At 43.1% G+C, this 18327-nt stretch overlaps 1 protein-coding gene across 1 annotated transcript in view; it reads right to left on the bottom strand.

Annotated features, from left to right (window-relative positions):
* ap3b1a (adaptor related protein complex 3 subunit beta 1a) overlaps positions 1 to 16327 on the bottom strand; it is a 242790-nt gene extending 226463 nt beyond the window's left edge. The window contains exon 1 of the mRNA XM_073048231.1: positions 16032 to 16327. Within this exon, the coding sequence (XP_072904332.1) occupies positions 16032 to 16177 (146 nt within the window). The 5' untranslated portion in view covers positions 16178 to 16327. The remainder of the gene's footprint in view (positions 1 to 16031) is intronic.
* Between the last annotated feature and the right edge of the window lie 2000 nt (positions 16328 to 18327).

The raw sequence follows: 18327 nt of genomic DNA, 5'->3' as shown, positions 1-18327 counted from the left end.
TGCAGTCTTCAGGAGAGGGAAACCATCTCCGGAGGATCAGAGATGGAGAGGGTTAACAACCTTGAATTTCTGGGTGTTACTATTTCTGAGAAGCTATCCTGGACCCAACAGGTAAGTGCAATTGCGAAGAAAGCACAGAAGCACCTCAACTTCCTTAGGAGTCTGCGGAGATTTGGCACGACATCTAAAACCTTGACAAATTTCTATAGACCTGTAGCAGAGTGTATCGACCGGCTGCGTAACAGCCTGGCATGGGAATGCCAGTGCCTTTGATGAAAAATACTACAAACGGTAGTATATTTAGCCCACTCCATCAGAATCAGAATCAGGTTTATTATCACCCGCATGTGACGTGAAATTTGTTAACTTAGCAGCAGCAGTTCAATGCAATACATAGTCTAGTAGAGAGAGAAAAAAAATAAAATAAAACATAATAATGAATAAACAAGTAAAACAATTACATATATTGAATAGATTACAAAAAAATGAGCAAAAACAGAAACACTGTATATTAAAACAAGTGAGGTAGTGTCCAAAGCTTCAATATCCATTTAGGAATCGGATGGCGGAGGGGAAGAAGCTGTTCCTGAATTGCTGAGTGTGTGCCTTCAGGCTTCTGTACCTCCTACCTGATGGTAACACTGAGAAAAGGGCATGCCCTGGGTGCTGGAGGTCCTTAATAATGTACGCTGCCTTTCTGAGACCCCACTCCCTCAAGATGACCTGGGTACTTTATAGGCCAGTACCCAAGATGGAGCTGATTAGATTTACAACTTTCTGGGGCTTCTTTCGGTCCTGTGCAGTAGCCCCTCCATACCAGACAGTGATGCAGCCTGTCAGAATGCTCTCCACAGTACAACTATAGATGTTTCTGAGTGTATTTGTTGACATGCCAAATCTCTTCAAACATCTAATAAAGTATACCCGCTGTCTCGCCTTCTTTATGACTACATCAATACCTTGGGACCAGGTTAGATCCTCAGAGATCTTGACACTCAAGAAATTGAAACTGCTCACTCTCTCCACTTCTATTTCCTCTATGAGGATTGGTATGTGTTCCTTCGTCTTTCCCTTCCTGAAGTCCACAATCAGCTCTTTTGTCTTACTAACACTGAGTGCCAGGTTGTTGCTGCATAGAGCCCTCCCAACCATTGAGCACATCTACATGAAACGTTGCCATAGGAAAGCTGCATCAATCATCAAAGATGCTCACCACCCAGACCATGCTCTTCTCATGTTGCTGCCATCAGGGTAGAAGGTACAAGGGCCTGAGAACAAGCACCACCAGATTCAAGAAAAGTTACTACCCACAATCATCAGGCTCTTGAACAAATGGGGATAACTACCGTCACTTGCCCATCCAATGATCTCACTTCGAAGACTCTTTATCTTGTTATTTCATGTTCTCGTGATTTATTTATATTTGCATTTGCACAGCTTGTTGTCTTCTGCACTTGGCTGATCTTTCCCTGATCCTACTATAGTTACCATTCTACAGATTTGCCTGGAATGCCTGCAGAAAAATGAATCTCAGGGTTGTATGTGGTGACATATATGCACTTTAATATAATTTAATTTGAACTTTGAAATACGTATTAAAAAATTAAATCAGTAATGCAAAAAGAGAGCAACAAAAACAGTTAAGTAGAGTACATGGGTTCAAACGCGATGGTGATGCTACCAGCCTACTGAATGACCACAGTACTTCACAATACAAGAGGAGAGGCTGTACTTGATCTGATTTTGGGAAATGAACCTGGTCAGGTGTCAGATCTCTCAGTGGGAGAGCATTTTGGAGATAGTGATCACAATTCTATCTCCTTTACCATAGCATTGGAGATGGATAGGAACAGACAGGTTAGGAAAGCGTTTAATTGGAGTAAGGGGAAATGTGAAGCAATCAGGCAGGAACTTGGAAGCATAAATTAGGAACAAATGTTCTCAGGGAAACGTACGGAAAAAAAGTAGCAAATGTTCAGGGGATATTTGTGTGGCGTTCTGCATAGATATGTTCCAATGAGACAGGGAAAGGATGGTAGGATACAGGAACCGTGGTGTACAAAGGCTGTTGTAAATCTAGTCAAGAAAAAGAGCTTACGAAAGGTTCAAAAAACTAGGCTATGATAGAGATCAAGAAGATTATAAGGCTAGCAGGAAGGAGCTTAAGAAGGAAATTAGGAGAGCCAGAAGGGGCCATGAGAAGGCCTTGGTGGGCAGGATTAAGGAAAACCCCAAGGCATTCTACAAGTATGTGAAAAGCAAGAGGATAAGACGTGAGAGAATAGGACCAATCAAGTGTGACAGTGGAAAAGTGTGTATGGAACCGGAGGAGATGGCAGAGGTACTTAATGAATACGTTGCTTCAGTATTCACTATGGTAAAGGATCTTGGCGATTGTAGGGATGACTTGCACAAGACTGAAAAGCTTGAGCATGTAGATATTAAGGAACAGGATATGCTGGAGCTTTTAGAAAGCTTCCAATTGGATAAGTCACTGGGACCGGATGGGATGTACCCCAGGCTACTGTGAAAAGATTACTGAGCCTCTGGCAGTGATCTTTGCATCATCAATGAGGATGGGAGAGGTTCTGAAGGATTGGAGGGTTGCAGATGTTGTTCCCTTATTCAAGAAAGGGAGTAGGGATAGCCCAGGAAATTATAGACCAGTGAGTCTTACCTCAGTGGTTGGTAAGTTGATGGAGAAGATCCTGACAGGCAGGATTTATGAACATTTGGAATAGTCAGCACGGCTTTGTCAAAGGCAGGTAATGCCTTACGAGCCTGATTGAATTTTTTGAGGATGTGTCTAAACACATTGATGAAGGTAGAGCCGTAGATGTAGTGTATATGAATTTTAGCAAGGCATTTGATAAAGTACCCCGTGCAAAACTTATTGAGAAAGTAAAGGCTAATTTATACTTGTGCATACAGTCTACACCATAGCCCTGATTTTCACCTCTGCATCACTCTACGCCATAGCGAGCTTGCGTTGGTGTGGGCCAAAGCGCTAGTTGGCAGTGGGGTTTCTATGCCACTGTGTTGAATTTCTTTGTGAGAGACATGGACGAGGAAATGCATTTCAAACATTTTCGCATGTCAGCAGGTAGATTTGATGATTTGGTTCATCTATTTCGTATTGGTGTATGCACAGCCTACAGACATGGCGGAGAAGAAGCAACCGGAAATGCGATGCTACCAAGCGGACCAATCATAGTTGTTGCGGTCTGCATCACCACGACGTGTGAGCAACTGTTCTGGAGAAGTGCACGTCACCCTATGGTGTCGGGTACAGCGTAGATACTGCGTAGGGTACGCGTTACCTACGGCGATGATACGACGCACAAGTTTGCTGATGACACAAAGGTTGGAGGTGTTGTGGATAGTGTGGAGGGCAGTCAGAGGTTACAGCGGGACATTGATAGGATGCAAAACTGGGCTGAGAAGTGGCAGACGGAGTTCAACTCAGATAAGTGTGAAGTGGTTCATTTTGGTAGGTCAAATATGATGGCAGAATATAGTATTAATGGTAAGACTCTTGGCAGTGTGGAGGGTCAGAGGAATCTTGGGGTCCGAGTTCATAGGACACTCAAAGCTGCTGCACAGGTTGACTCTGTGGTTAAGAAGGCATACGGTGCACTGGCCTTCATCGATTGTGGGATTGAGTTTAGAGCCGAGAGGTAATGTTGCAGCTATATAGAACCCTGGTCAGACCCCACTTGGAATACCGTGCTCAGTTCTGGTTGCCTCACTACAGGAAAGATGTGGAAGCCATAGAAAGGGTGCAGAGGAGATTTACAAGGATGTTGCCTGGATTGGGGAGCAAGCCTTATGAGAATAAGTTGAGTGAACTCAGCCTTTTCTCCTTGAAGCGACGGAGGATGAGAGGTGACCTGATAGAGGTGTACAAGATGATGAGAGGCATTGATTGTGGGGATAGTGTTGAGTGCATGGAATGGGCTGCCGGCGGCGGTGGTGGAGGCAGAAACGATAGGGTCTTTTAAGAGACTCCTGGATGGATACATGGAGCTCAGAAAAATAGAGGGCTATGGGTAAGCCTAGGTAGTTCTAAGGTAAGGACATGTTCAGCACAGCTTTGTGGGCCAAAGGGCCTGTATTGTGCTGTTGATTTTCTATGTTTCTATACAGACAGGCAGAATATTTTTGAGTATTTGAAGATTGGGAAATGCTAAGGTAACTTAGCACATAAGTCACTGTATGTGAATACAAAGGTACTCTACACACATCAGGAAAGCAAATGATATGTTGGCCTTTATTATGGGTGGATTAGAATACAAGAGTCCAGATATTATTACCGTAATCTTGGGAGAGACTACATCTGGTCTATTGAGCAGCTTAGGTCTCCTTATGTCAGCTTCATTATGCGCCCTGTTGTATGACATAGGTGATCATGGTCTGTGACCATAATTGTTCTTAGCAAACTTTTCTACAAAACTGGTTAGCCATTGCCTTCTTCTGGGCAGATGGGTGACCCCAGCCTTTATCAATACTTTTCAGAGATGTCTACCTGGGGTCAGTGATCGCATAACCAGGGCTTGTGATATGTACTACTTGCTCAAATGACCATCCAACTGCTCCATGGCTTTGCGTGACCCTGATGGGGAGGTGGGGGGGGGGGGGGGGGTGCTAGGCAGATGCTACACCTTGCCCGAGAGTGACCTGCAGGCTAACAGCTAAAAAAGGTATATGTGCCATAAAGGACTGCAGTTAAGACTCGCCAGACTGGTTCCAGGATTGTTACATTAGCTGTACAAGGAGAGATCAGAAATGCCAGGCCTGCATTCTCCAGAGTTTAAAAGGAGGAAAGAAAACAGCAGTAATCTGTTGAAACTTACAAAACTCTTAGTAAGCTTGGATGGATGGATGCAGGTTAGAAGTTTTTCCTTATGGGTATTCTATAGAGTTTGACCCAAGCAAGAGTATCACAATTAATTAGTGTCAATAGACAGAAAAAATAGTTATTTCTCAAATGTCCACCTTAAAAATGTACTTATATGAACTACTATCCAAGGATGGAGTTAAAGAAATGCCACATGTTATTACATCATTTACCAAAAAATAAAAGATTTCAGTCTATCTACCTATATTACTCACTTAAATAAACTGCATGCAGGCAAAAAGGAAAGAAACCAAATAGATTAGTGATGTACAGAGAGTGGCTGGCTTCCTGAATAAGGAAATTACCAAAGATACCGATTTTAAATAAATTTATTGTCAAAGTACATATATGTCATCATATACTCCCGAGATTCACTTTCTTGCAGGCATTCACAGTAAATATAAACACAATAGAATCAATAAAAATAAATTCACATAACAAAGACAAACAACCAATGTGTAAAAGACAAACTGTAAATACAAAAAATAATAATAAGTAAATAATCAATAAATATCCAGAACAAGAGATGAAAATTCTTTGAAATTAAGCACATAGGTTGTGAGATCAGTTTAGTGTTGGGATGAGTGAAGTTATCCTCTCTGGATCAAGAGCCTGATGGGCAAGTGGTAATAACTGTCCCTGAACCTGGTGGTGAGAGTCCTGAGGCTCCTGTAGCTCCTTCCTGATGGCAGCAGCAAGAGAATGTGCCCTGGATGGTGCCTAATCTCAGCTGCTGTCTATAATCCGAATGCTAACATCTACATATTGAACTTTGTTTAGTAGAACTTTACCTGCTTGAAGGAAACATCTGTTGACTATTATTTTGAAACAGTCCCTTTCTTCAATTCACAATGAAGTGGCACCACCTGGTGGCTCAAATTATATTTACAGTTTTAAGCAATGCCTAAACCTAGTTGTGCGGGTAATTGCAGGGCAGATAAAAATTACCATTTCACCATAGGTTATGGAAGAGCAACTTGATGTCAATAAATTTGATTGCCTTTCATCGGAACTGATGAGGTAAAGTTCTCAAGGGGTGGGGAAGTGCAAATGTTCAAATTGAAACTGTAGGAGACCAACACAAAACAGTCAGGATAAGTTAAAAACACAAAATGCTGGCAGAACTCAGCAGGCCAAACAGCATCTGTAGGAGGAGGTGGTGACGATGTTTCGGCCCGAAACGTTGTCACTACCTCCTCCCATAGATGCTGTCTGGCCTGCTGAGCTCTGCCAGCATTTTGTGTTTTTACTTATTTCCAGCATCTGCAAATTCACTCGTGTAGTCAGGATAAGTTTTTCATTTTGATATAGGAAGTTTAATAACTAGCGGGGTGCTACACCGATTAGTCTGTCTCAAAAATTTACTACTTTGCTATATATTACTAATAATATATTAACATCTTAGATAAAGGGACTGAGAGTATTGTACCCAAATTTGCTGATAATAGATTGATAGGCGGATTGGCAAGATATAAAGTTGTCAGAAAAGATCCAAAAAGTGATATAGACAGACAAGTGGGTAAGAAGTTGGCAAATGGGAAATGTAAAGTTATCCCCTTTCAAAAGGATGAAAATGCAAATTGTTTAAATGGAGTTCAATATTTTGTTCAATGGATTGCAAAATACAGTAGTACAAAGAGATTAGGAGATCCCAGTACATGAAATACAATGAATGATATGCAGGGTATAACAATTAGGACGGTGAATTAAAATGTTAGGCTTGATTGCAAGGAACATGAAACATAAAATTAGGTTGGTTCAATTACAATTTTAACAGGGCACTGAAGAGTCCGAAGTACCATGGACAGTTTTGGATTTTTGGTAAAGGAAGGATTGTAAATTGACCCTATCATCCCAATACTGAAGAAAAATAATGCATTTTAATTGCCCTGGTGGCTCTAACATCTACCATCATGAAGTACTTTAAGAGGCTGGTTATGGCACACATTAACTTCAGCCTCCCAGGCTGCACTGCAGAACAAGTCCACAGCAAAAGCCATCTCCCTGGCCCTATGTTCATCCCTGGAGTATCTGGATCGTAAAAGACAACTACAGCAGACTATTAGTTATTGACCACAGCTCTGCCGTTAATATCATAATTCCAAGCAAACTCATCTCCAAGTTCCTAGACCAAGGGTTCAACACGTCCCTTTGCAAATGGATGCTTGATTTCCTGACAAACAGACCACAATCATTAAGCCAACAATTATCCTCAACACTGGTACTCCGCAAGGCTGTGTCATAGCCCCCTACTTTAATCCCTATACACTATCGACTGTGTGACCAGATTTTTCTCCAATTCCATCAACAGGTTTGCAGGTGACACCACTGTACCTGGCCAAATTTCAACCATCATTAGGATAGTCAAGGCCTGATCAGAAATACAAACACAAGGAAGTCTGCAGATGCTGGAAATTCAAGCAACACACACAAAATGCTGGTGGAACACAGCAGGCCAGGCAGCATCTATAGGAAGAAGCACTGTCAATGTTTCGGGCCAAGACCCTTCGTCAGGACTAACTGAAAGGAAAAATAGTAAGAGATTTGAAAGTGGGAGGAGGAGGGGGAGATCTGAAATGATAGGAGAAGACAGGAGGGGGAGGGATGAAGCCAAGAGCTGGAAAGTTGATTGGCAAAAGGGATACAGAGCTGGAGAAGGGAGAGGATCATGGGACAGGAGGCCTAGGGAGAAAGAAAGGGGGAGGGGAGCACCAGAGGAAGATGGAGAACAGGCAAGGAATGATTGTGAGAGGGGCAGAGAGAGAAAAGAAGGTTGCCTGATCAGAAATAGTCAGCATGGCTTTGTGGTTTGGAGGTCAGATATGACAAATCATTTGGAGATTTTCAAAGAGGTAATGAAGAGAATAAATAAATTCCTTTGGTAAGGTTCCACATGGCAGGCTGATCTGTAAAGGGTAGGTCACATGGAATTCCGGGAAAGCTAGCAAGGTAGATTCAGAATTGGATCAACGATAGGAAGCAAAGGACTATAGGTGATTCTTGAACTATGTCTGCAGGGTCAGTGTTGGGAACCGTTATTTATTATTTATGTATTTGAATGTATATGGCATCATCAGCAAGTTTGCTGATGATACTGAATTAGGGGGTTTTGTTGATAGTGGAGCAGGTTATAAGAACTACAGAGATCTTGAACAGTTAGGAAGATGGGCTAAGGAATGGCAAATGGATTTCAATTTAGATGTATCAGGTGATGCATTTTGAACATGCAAGTCCAGGTAGGACCTATATAGTGAATGGCAGGGCAATGACAAGTATCGTGCAACAGAGACCTGGAAGTACCAGTGGACGGTTCAGTGAAAGCAGCCACGCAAATACACAGGGTGGGCTTCATCTGCCTAAGGAGACAGCTGCTGCAAACCACGTACTACACTCATCTCAAAATCTGACTCGGCCACGTTGCATGGTGTTGCATATACCACATTATTTAATCATTCAGTCACTCAAGTGACTTGTTATGAGGTAATGAGGTAGCTCAATTGTCTAAACCCTCAATCACTATCGTCTGTTGCATAACAGTGAATGCTATCACTGCTAATTGAGGACAAGGCAAAACCCTGTGACTGCAAGCCAGTAATCCAGAGGTGCAGAAATAGACCAGTCCGCCCATCGAGTTTGCTCTGCCATTCCATCATGGCTGATTTATTATCCTTTTCAACCCTATTCTCCTGCCTTTCCCCCATAACCCTTGTTTAGTAAGGGTGTCAAGAACTTATCAACCTCTGCTTTGAATATACTCAATGACCTGGCCATCACAGCTATCTATGGCAATGATTTCCACGGATTCACCAACCTCTGACTAAAGGGATGTCCTTGTATTCTGAGGCTGTGCCCTCAGATCCTCGACTCTCCCCTATAGGAAACATTTCACTTCACATCCACTCTATCTAGGCTTTGATAGGTTTCAATGCAATCTCCCTCCTTCTTCTGAACTCCATCAAGTACAGGGTCAAAGACATCAACCGCTCCTCATATGTTGCAAGTACATTATCAAAGTATGTATACATTATACAACCTTGAGATTCGTCTCCTTAAAGGCAGCTGCAACACAAGAAACCCAAAAGAACCCATTTAAAAAAAACAAACACCCAATGTGCAGAGAGAAAATAAAAGCAAATCATACAAACAACAAACAGTATTCAGAATGAAAGTCAGTCCATGGACACCAAGCCCGGAGCAGGCCCACAGCCTCAGCGCAGCCAAGAACAGAGCAAATGTTGTGGAACAGCAAGCAGAACTGGCCTAGCCCTCTCCTCCATTCCTGACACCCTGCATTTTCAATCCATCTGGCCCAGTGCAGACATCCCACCCTGCAAAAACTCATTTCAGGGAGGTAGCACCATCAATTTGCAGGAGACTCCCGGGAGAGGTGGGATGTCTGCAATACAGTAGCTCCTTAGCAGCTAGGCAGCTAGTTTAAATAACGTTAGCTATGCTAGTGAATGAAAGACACCTGTTAAACTCTCCTCACGATGTCTTTTACATTTTAACACACCATGGGTAATAGAAACGTCACTGTTACAAACAGTGCAGTGAGCAATATTGTCATTACTTTTGACTCCTATTGGGCAGGAGTACACTTTAGTGAAGTACATTTTATATTTTCTTTTTTTGGAACACTCTGCCATGGTGCGCTCTCTCGCTCTCCCTCTGTCTCTCCCTGAAAAAAAAATCGATTTTCGGGATATTGTATATAATTTGCGGGCGTTGGGGAGCTGCTATCAATATGTGGGAGACTCCCAGAACTTCCGGGAGAGGTGGGATATCTGCCAGTGCTTATAGCATCCAAACACTGGGTCGTTCCTCGCTCTAAGACCCCGAGCCCCCTAGCATCAATACAGTTTGGGCCTGGACCCAGGCGCCACCTTTCAGCCTATACCTTTCCAAATCAGCCCAGGGCTTAAGATCGGTCAGACCTCACTCCTAGTTTAGGTGGACGGACTCTGAAACTCCTCCGCTCCGCTTTTTCTACACTTTGCATGTCCCAACTCCATCTCAAGTGTGTCTTGACCTTTCTCCCACCACTTCTCACAGATGCCTCACTTGGACTTTGTATCGCACCAGAGTGCCTCGACCCTCTAGTCAGCCTAGTCTTCACTTGCCTCTTCATTGTTTGCAGTGATCATTTACTACAACTTTTTTTTTTACAGAAGAAATATTATTAATGTATTTAATTGCATTTCTTGCATTGGGAACCACCAGTAAGTTGTCACCCACCCTCAGTAGTACCACCTTCAACCAGAAGATAAGAAATACTAAAGAAGGATTGAGATGCACACACTAACTATTGGACAACTCTTCACTAAAACGGAGGTGTAATTGGCTGCTTGTCATCAGATTAAATGCAATTTACAGACTTTTATTGGTTATTAATGCTTGTACGAGTGTCTTGTGATTGTTTGCTTGCATACATAGGATAAAATTCACCAATTAGAAAGTGTGAAAGATTTCAAATGGTCAATAACTGTATAAAAGTGACAATTCTGAATGCAAGTTTTCGAGCATTTCAGTGACGAGCCTGGACTATTCTCCTTGAGCAAAAGTAAATAAAGTGTGACTGGGAAGTGAACACTATCAGTCTAGTTGATTGGCAAAAACAGCTGAACATTGTGGGAATAATTCAGGAAGTCATGAAAACCTTTTTCTGTTCTTGCTTTACTCTAACTTCAATCTGCAAGAGTGAAACCACAATCAATGTCACCATAAAAGCTGTAAACGTTAGAGGAAGCCAGTAGGCCAGGCAGCATCTATGGAAAAAAGTACAGTCTGCGTTTCGGGCCAAAACCCTTCTGCAGGACTGGAGAAAGAAGCTAAGGAGTAGATTTAAAAGGTGGGGGGAGGTGAGATCCCTCCCCTTCAGATTTCACCCATCACCTGGTGTTTCTCTCTCCCCTCCCACCTTTTAAATCTACTCCTTAGCTTTTTACTCCAAACCTGCGGAAGGGTTTTGGCCCGAAGCGTCGACGGTACTTTTTTCCACAGATGCTGCCTGGCCTGCTGCCTTCCTTCAGCATTTTGTGTGTGTTGCTCGGATTTCCAGCATCTGCAGATGTTCTCGTTTATGAAACGTTAGAGGAAGACTACCTCACAGGATACGTAAACCAGAAAAAAATACTATTCATTCCCCTCCCCCCGCCCCAGAGATTTCACACAACCATTGAAATCAAAACTTAAATGTATGAGGGATGGGAGCTACCGCACACTGCAGAGTTGTAAAATTAGTCATCACCATCATGGGCACCTGACTTTGTAGTATCCAGGGCATCGTCAAGGAGGAGTGCCTTAGAAAGGCAGCATCCATCATTAAGGATCCCCACCACCCAGGGCATGCCCTTTTCTCATTGCTACCATTAGGGGAGGTACAGAAGCCTGAAGGCACACACTCAATGATTCAGGAACAGCTTCTTCCCCTCTGCCATCAGATTCCTAAATGGACATTCAACCCATGAACACTACCTTACCACTTTTTATATATATATATACTTGCCATATATACACTTGCTGTAATTCAGTTTTTTTCTATTATCCTGTATTTCATTCTATTGCTGCAGCAATGCTATAATAATTCACCATAGCCGGTGATATTAAACCTGATTCTGATAATAGCAAGTCCTTTGCAGGTAATCCAGTTGTGTCCAGTTGGCTTTGAATGTCAGTCTTATATCTGATTAAAATTAATGCAAAAAAAAATGTGTAGACTGGCCAGAACACAATGCTTTGACACAACTTTGTTCATTTTGCCTTTCGGTCCTGTATAGCGAGTAGATACTTTGAACGTTGTTTAAAAAAATTGTTGTCTATGCAAAATAACCTTCCGATGTTTTGGCAATATTCAAAAATTGATGTATGTGTAAAGCAAGCATTTATTGTCTGCTTCTAAATGTTCCATCATTTTCCATCAAGTCGGAGGTTCTCTTTATGCCATTAAGCCTTACCATTAAACAATGGGTCCATGGACCCCAGGTTGGGAACCCCCGTTCTAAGTGTTCCAAGATTTACAAGGTGCCTAACAGAAAATTATTTCAATACTGCTGCATTTGTAATGAATGCAAGCAATTAAAATCTTTTTTTTCCGAAATTATATTAAATTTAGCATAACTTGCTTATTTTGGAAGATAGATAGATCCCAAAGGAAATTACAGTGTCACAGTAATGAGAAGGCCTTGGCATGTAGGATGAAGGAGAACCCCAAGGCGTTCTATGCGTATGTGAAGAACAGGAAGATGACGAGAACGAAGGTGGGGTCACTAAAGGATAAAGAAGGCAACATGTGCCTAGAGGCGGAGGAGGCTGGGGAAGTCCTAAATGAATACTTTGCTTCAGTATTCACAAGTGAAAAGAACCTTGATGAGGGTGAGGTCGAAATAGAACAGGCCTGTATACTGGACAATGTGGAGATTAAGGAAGAAGTGTTGGATCTTCTGAAAAACATCAAGATTGATAAGTCCCCAGGTCAGAACATGATATACCCCAGTTTGCTGTGGGAAGTGAGAGAAGAGATCGCTGGAGCAGTAGCTATGATCTTTGAATCCTCTTTGGCTGCAGGGAAGGTACCGGAGGATTGGAGAATGGCAAATGTAGTTCCCTTGTTTAAAAAAGGTAATAGGGAGAATCCTGGGAACTATAGAGTCTTACATCAGTGGTCTGCAAACTGTTGGAAAGGATTCTTAAGGATAGGATCTATGTGCATTTGGAGAAGTACAGTCTACTCAAGGATAGTCAACATGGCTTTGTGAAGGGAAGGTCGTGCCTCACTAGCCTAATTGAGTTTTTGAAGAGATAACAAAAAAAATTGATGAGGGTAGGGAGGTAGATGTGGTCTACATGGATTTTAGCGGGGCATTTGACAAAGTCCCCCACGAGAGACTCATCCAGAAAGTCATGAGGCATGGGATCAGTGGAACCCTTGGCTATTTGGATAAAAAATTGGCTTAAAGGAAGAAAGCAGAGGGTAGTTGTGGAAGGAAAGTATTCTGCCTGGAAGTCAGTGACTAGTGGAGTGCCACAAGGATCTCTCCTGGGACCCCTGCTCTTTGTGAATTTTATAAATGACCTGGATGAAGAGGTGGAAGGATGGGTGAGTAAGTTTGCGGATGACACGAAGATTGGAGAAGTTGTGGATGGAGCTGCAGGTTGTTGAAGTTTACAAGAGGATATAGACAGGATGCAGAGCTGGGCAGAAAAGTGGCAGATGGAGTTCAATCTGGAAAAGTGTGAGGTGATGCATTTTGGAAGGACAAACCAGAGGCTGAGTACAGGGTTAATGGTCAGTTACTTAACAGTGTGGATGAACAGAGGGACCTTGGGGTTCAAATCCATACATCCCTCAAGGTCGCTGCACAGGTTGATAGGATAGTTAAGCAGGCCTATAGGGTGCTATGCTTCATTAATAGGGGGATTGAGTTCAAGAATAGAGAGGTCATGTTGCAACTCTACAAATATCTGGTGAGACCACACTTGGAGTATTGTGTTCAGTTCTGGTCACCTCATTATAGGAAGGATGTGGAAGCTATGGATAGGGTGCAGAGGAGATTTACCAGGATGTTGCCTGGATTGGAAAACAAGTCTTATAAGGCAAGGTTAGCAGAGCTGGAACTTGATGGAGGTCTACAAGATTATGAGAGGCATAGATAGGGTGGATAGCCTGTACCTGTCTTCCAGGGCATGGATAGCAAACACCAGAGGGCATATGTACAAAATTAAGGGAGGGAAGTTTAGGGGAGACATCAGGGGTAAGTTTTTTTTTACACAGAGGGTTGTGGGTGCCTGGATTGACTTGCCAGGGATGGTGGTGAAGGCTAAAACATTAGGGGTATTTAAGAGCCTCTTGGACAGGAACATGGATGAAAGAGGGTTACAGGGTAGTGTGAGTTTAGGGCTTTAAAAAAAAAAATGGGTCAGCACAACATCGAGGGCCGAAGGGCCTGTATTGTGCTGTAGTATTCTAGTGTCTAGTAGCATTACTAGTGCACAGATATACAAATATTAGAAAAGAAGCAAGAAAGAATAAAAAATAAGTTACCTCAGTCTAACAGGAGGGTTCATCACTTCCCCAGCTCATTATAGACTCATTATAGAGTCTAATGGCCGAGGGTAAGAATGACCTCGTGTAGCGCTCTTTGGAGCAGCGCAGTCGTCTTAGTCTTTCACTAAAAATGTTCAGCCGAAGTGGCATGCAGGGGGTGAGACACGTTGTCCAGAATTGCCAGGATTTTCCGTAGGGTCCTTTGTTCTAACACAAATATATTGTACACTATTACAATAAAAGGATGACACTTTTCACTCCTCATTACTGCGATACTGTCCTAAAGCAAATCAAGAGCAATGCGCACAAAGTGCTGGAGGAACTCAGCTGCTCAGGCAGCATACGTGGCAGGGAATAAACAGTTAATGTTTCATCAGAGCCGGAAAGGAAGAAGGATGAAGCCAGAGTAAGAAGGTGAGGGAAGGGGTGCTGTGCAAGGTGAAAGGAGAAACCAGGTGATGGAGGTGAGAACAAAGTAAGCAGCTGGGGGGGGGGTGATAGGTGGAAGAGATAATGGGTTAAAGAAGCAGCAAGCTGAAAGGACAGGATAGTGGACCATGGAAAAAGGGAATGTTTGGGGGGAGGCACCAGAGAGAGGTGATGGGAAGGTGAGGAGAACAAAAAGGGTGAGAGGAACCAGAATGGGGAATTGAAAAAAAGAGAAGTGGGAGACAGAATAATTTAACATAAGCTAAAGAAATTGATGTTTGTGCCATCCGGTTGGAGGTTACCCAGACAGAATATGAAGTGTTGCTCCTCCAGCCTCATCATGGCAGTAAAGGCCAAGGACATGTCGGAATGGGAATGGGAAGACAAATTGAAATAGGGGGCCACTGGGAAATCCCATCTGTGATGGTAGGCGGAGGGAAAGTGCTTGATGAAGCCGTCTTCCAATCTACCTCATGTCTCACCGACGTAGAGGAGGCCATATCGGGAGCACCAGATACATACAGTAGATAACTCCAACAGACTCGCAGGCGAAGTGTCTCACCTGGAAGGACCATTTGGGGGCCTAAATTCTGGTGAGGAAAGAGGTGTAAGGGTAGGCGTTCCACTAGTCCCACTTGCAATGATACATGCCAAGAAGGAGATCAGAGGGGAGAGGCAGTAGTTCGGGTTATTTTTAATCAGAGCAGCCTGCAGATTAGAAACACTGAGCTGGACAGAATTATGCGTTTTGATTTTGTGTTTTATATTCTGTGCTCCTCGCTCGTTTTTTGTTGCCACTTGCACGATTTGATTTTTTTGCGGGGGGGGTGGGGTTGATGGTTTTATTCTTTTGAACGGGTTCCATGGTTCTTCTTTGTCTTGTGACTGTCCGTGGGGAAGACAAATCACAGGGCTGTATGCTGCATGCATATTCAAATCCTCTGAGTTGACAAGGTAGTCATGTAGAGGGCAATCCCTATGGGGTTGGGGAGGGAAAGATGTGGTTAGTAGTTGGATCCCATTGTAGATGGCAAAAGGTTATGGAGAATGATGTGTCTTTCCCCCACCCATCCACCTTACCATTCACCTATCACCTGCCAGCTGGTACTCCTCCCCCAACCTTCTTAGCCTGGCCTTTTACTCTTTCTTTCCAGTCCTGATGAAGGGTCTCAGGTCGAAACGTCGACAGTTTATTCCTCTCTATAAATACTGCCTGATCTGCTGAGTTAGTCCTGCATTTTGTGTGTTGCTCTGGAGTTCCAGCATCTCTAGAGTTTATGATCTGAAATAAATTATTGTTTTTTTTCCCCAAAAGACTTATCAGAGATGTCTCCAAAGATATTACATTGATTATACTTCCTGTGGCAAAGAATGTAAATGGCAAGACTGAAAACTTGTAACATACTAAAAGGGATCAGAATCTCCACATGTTGTATTTCACACTAGCGCATTATTAATGCGCTTGATTGAAATCATAATCTGAAATCCACTGGACACATTATTTATTTCTCTAAAATCCTGCGTTACAATCAACTGACAACACACGCGTTTAAACTAATTAACACGAACAAAGTTTTCCAAGAAATCCATGTACCTTCAATAATAAAACGACAATCAGGTTTTTGAATGCCATAAAGAGGAGGGTCAAACTGGCTGACTTACTTCTTGTAGTCTGCGCTGAAGAGCCGAAACGCCGCGCCGGTCACTGTTCCTGAAGTCATTGCCGTTGCTTCTTGGCCCAATTCGGTCGATTCCCCTCCCAGGCCCCGGTCCCCCTGATCGTTATATGACACGTTGTTACTGGCCATAGTTCAGCTGGTCCGATCCTTCCGCGTCGTTGGCACTTCGCTATGAGTCCGGCAGCAAATATTTAACTTGAAGCTTTTTTTTAAGATTTACTTAGAAATTTTTTCTTCTTTCCTTGCTATCCCCTCTCAAAAAAAACCGGAAACCCAAGAGTAGGGTGAAAGATCACGTGATTCCTGGATCATATGACGCGGTAGCTGCCTTGGAAATAGTCTTTAGCTGAGAACCGAGGGAGTTCTAAAGTTACCGTAACTCAATGGGCATCGGTAAAGTGCGAGTAAAAGGTAAATTCCTGAGGGAAAACAGTCAAATTTAAGGGAGTTTTCAACAATTCTTCTCAATTGATACACCCAAAGGTGCTGGTGAAGTTGAAAAATAGTTACGCATATTGATTGTTATTGCTCCTTGCAGTTCTCCCGGAGTTGTCTCCCATTGAAGGTCAAATCCCCAGAGGCTCTAGATCGGGGTACCCAACCTAGGGTCCATGGACCCCTCGGTTAATGGTGGGGGTTTCCTGCCATTGACAGAATTCACACTGTGATTCAGGGTGCAGCTCTTTGTCCACTGGTCATGATGACACGCAAACCTAACTGAAGGGTCTGTAACAGAATCAGTCTCAGTGCAGACTTGTGCAAGATTATGTTACTGCCCGAGCTTTTAAATCTGTTGTTCCTTATACTACGGTTCCACCTGTAAAAGAGTAGTGAATGAGAACACAAAAATACAACTGCAGATGCTGTGGATCAAAGAATACGTACACAACGCTGGAAGAACTCAGCAGGTCAGGCAGCATCCGTGAGAAAAAGAGTAGCCGACGTTTCGGGCCGAGACCCTTCATCAGGAATGCAGTGTGAATGAGTGTGAATCAGTAGTGAATGAGAAACTGTTCAGCTTACTTAACCTTTACCCCTAAACCAAGGCCAGTACTCAGAGCTGCAATGTGTATTTAGAGTCTGAGCTCCAAACCCTCACTGACTCATACACTGAAGCATTGTCAACATCCACACAATAACATTCAAGAGAGTTTCCAAAATTTCCTTGAAATGATAGAAGATCCCCCATTGACTCCAGGAATCAAGCGAATAGGCAACAGCAGGGCTTCGCTTCCAGATGAGTTTAATGGCTTCAATGCTCACTTTGATATTCAAAGCATGGAGGAACCATCATGAACTCCCACATCCCTCAATAATCCTAAGATTTCAGTCTCTCAGGCGAGAGCAGCCTTCAGGAGGGTGAACCCACGGTAACCATCCAGCCCAGATGGGGTATCTGGCCAAGTACTAAAGACTGTACTGATCAACTGGCTGGAGTGCTCACTGAGATCTTTAACCTCACGCTTCGGCTGTCTGAAGTACCCACTTGCTTCGAGCAGGTTTCAATTATACTGGTGTAAGAAGTGTCCTCAGTGACATCACCCAGTAGCACTTACATCCACAGTGATGAAGTGTTTTGAAAGGTTGGTGATGAAACATATCAACTCTTTCCTGAGAAGTGACTTGTATCTGCTCCAATTTGCCCAGAGGAGCAACAGATCCACAGCAGATGCTATTTAATTTGCTCTTCACTCAATCTTGAAACATGTGGACAGCAAAGATCAGGATGCTCTTTATCAACTACAGCTAGGCATTCAATATCATTATGCCCTCAAAACTAATCAATAGATTTTAAGCCCCAATACCTTCTTGCGCAATTGGATCCTTGATTTCCTTACTTGCAGGTCCCAGTCATTTTGGATTGGCAACAACATCTCCCCCACAATCTCCATCAGCACAGGTGCACCACAAGGTTGTGTGCTTAGCCTGCTCTACTCATTCTACACTTATGACTATGTGGCTAAGCACAGCTTCAATGCCATTTTCAAATTTGCTGAGGACACTACTGTTGTAGGCTGAATAAAAATTGGTGATGAATCTGCTTATGGGAGGGAGATTGAAAATCTAACTGAGTGGTGCCACAGCAACCACCTCTTGCTCAATGTCGGAAAGACCAAGAAGCTGATTATTCACTTCAGGAGAAGGACACCAGAGGTCCATGAGCCAGTCCTCATTTGAGGGTCAGCAACTTTAAATTCCTCAGTGTTTTATTTTGGAGAAGCTAACCTGGGCCCAGCAGATAAGTACAATTCCTAAGAAAGCATGGCAGCACTTCTACT

This window comes from Hemitrygon akajei, chromosome 6, assembly GCF_048418815.1.
Source record: "Hemitrygon akajei chromosome 6, sHemAka1.3, whole genome shotgun sequence".
NCBI classification, from domain to species: Eukaryota; Metazoa; Chordata; class Chondrichthyes; order Myliobatiformes; family Dasyatidae; genus Hemitrygon; species Hemitrygon akajei.
Note: the sequence above shows the minus strand (reverse complement) of the source record. Positions and strands in the feature narration are given on the sequence as shown.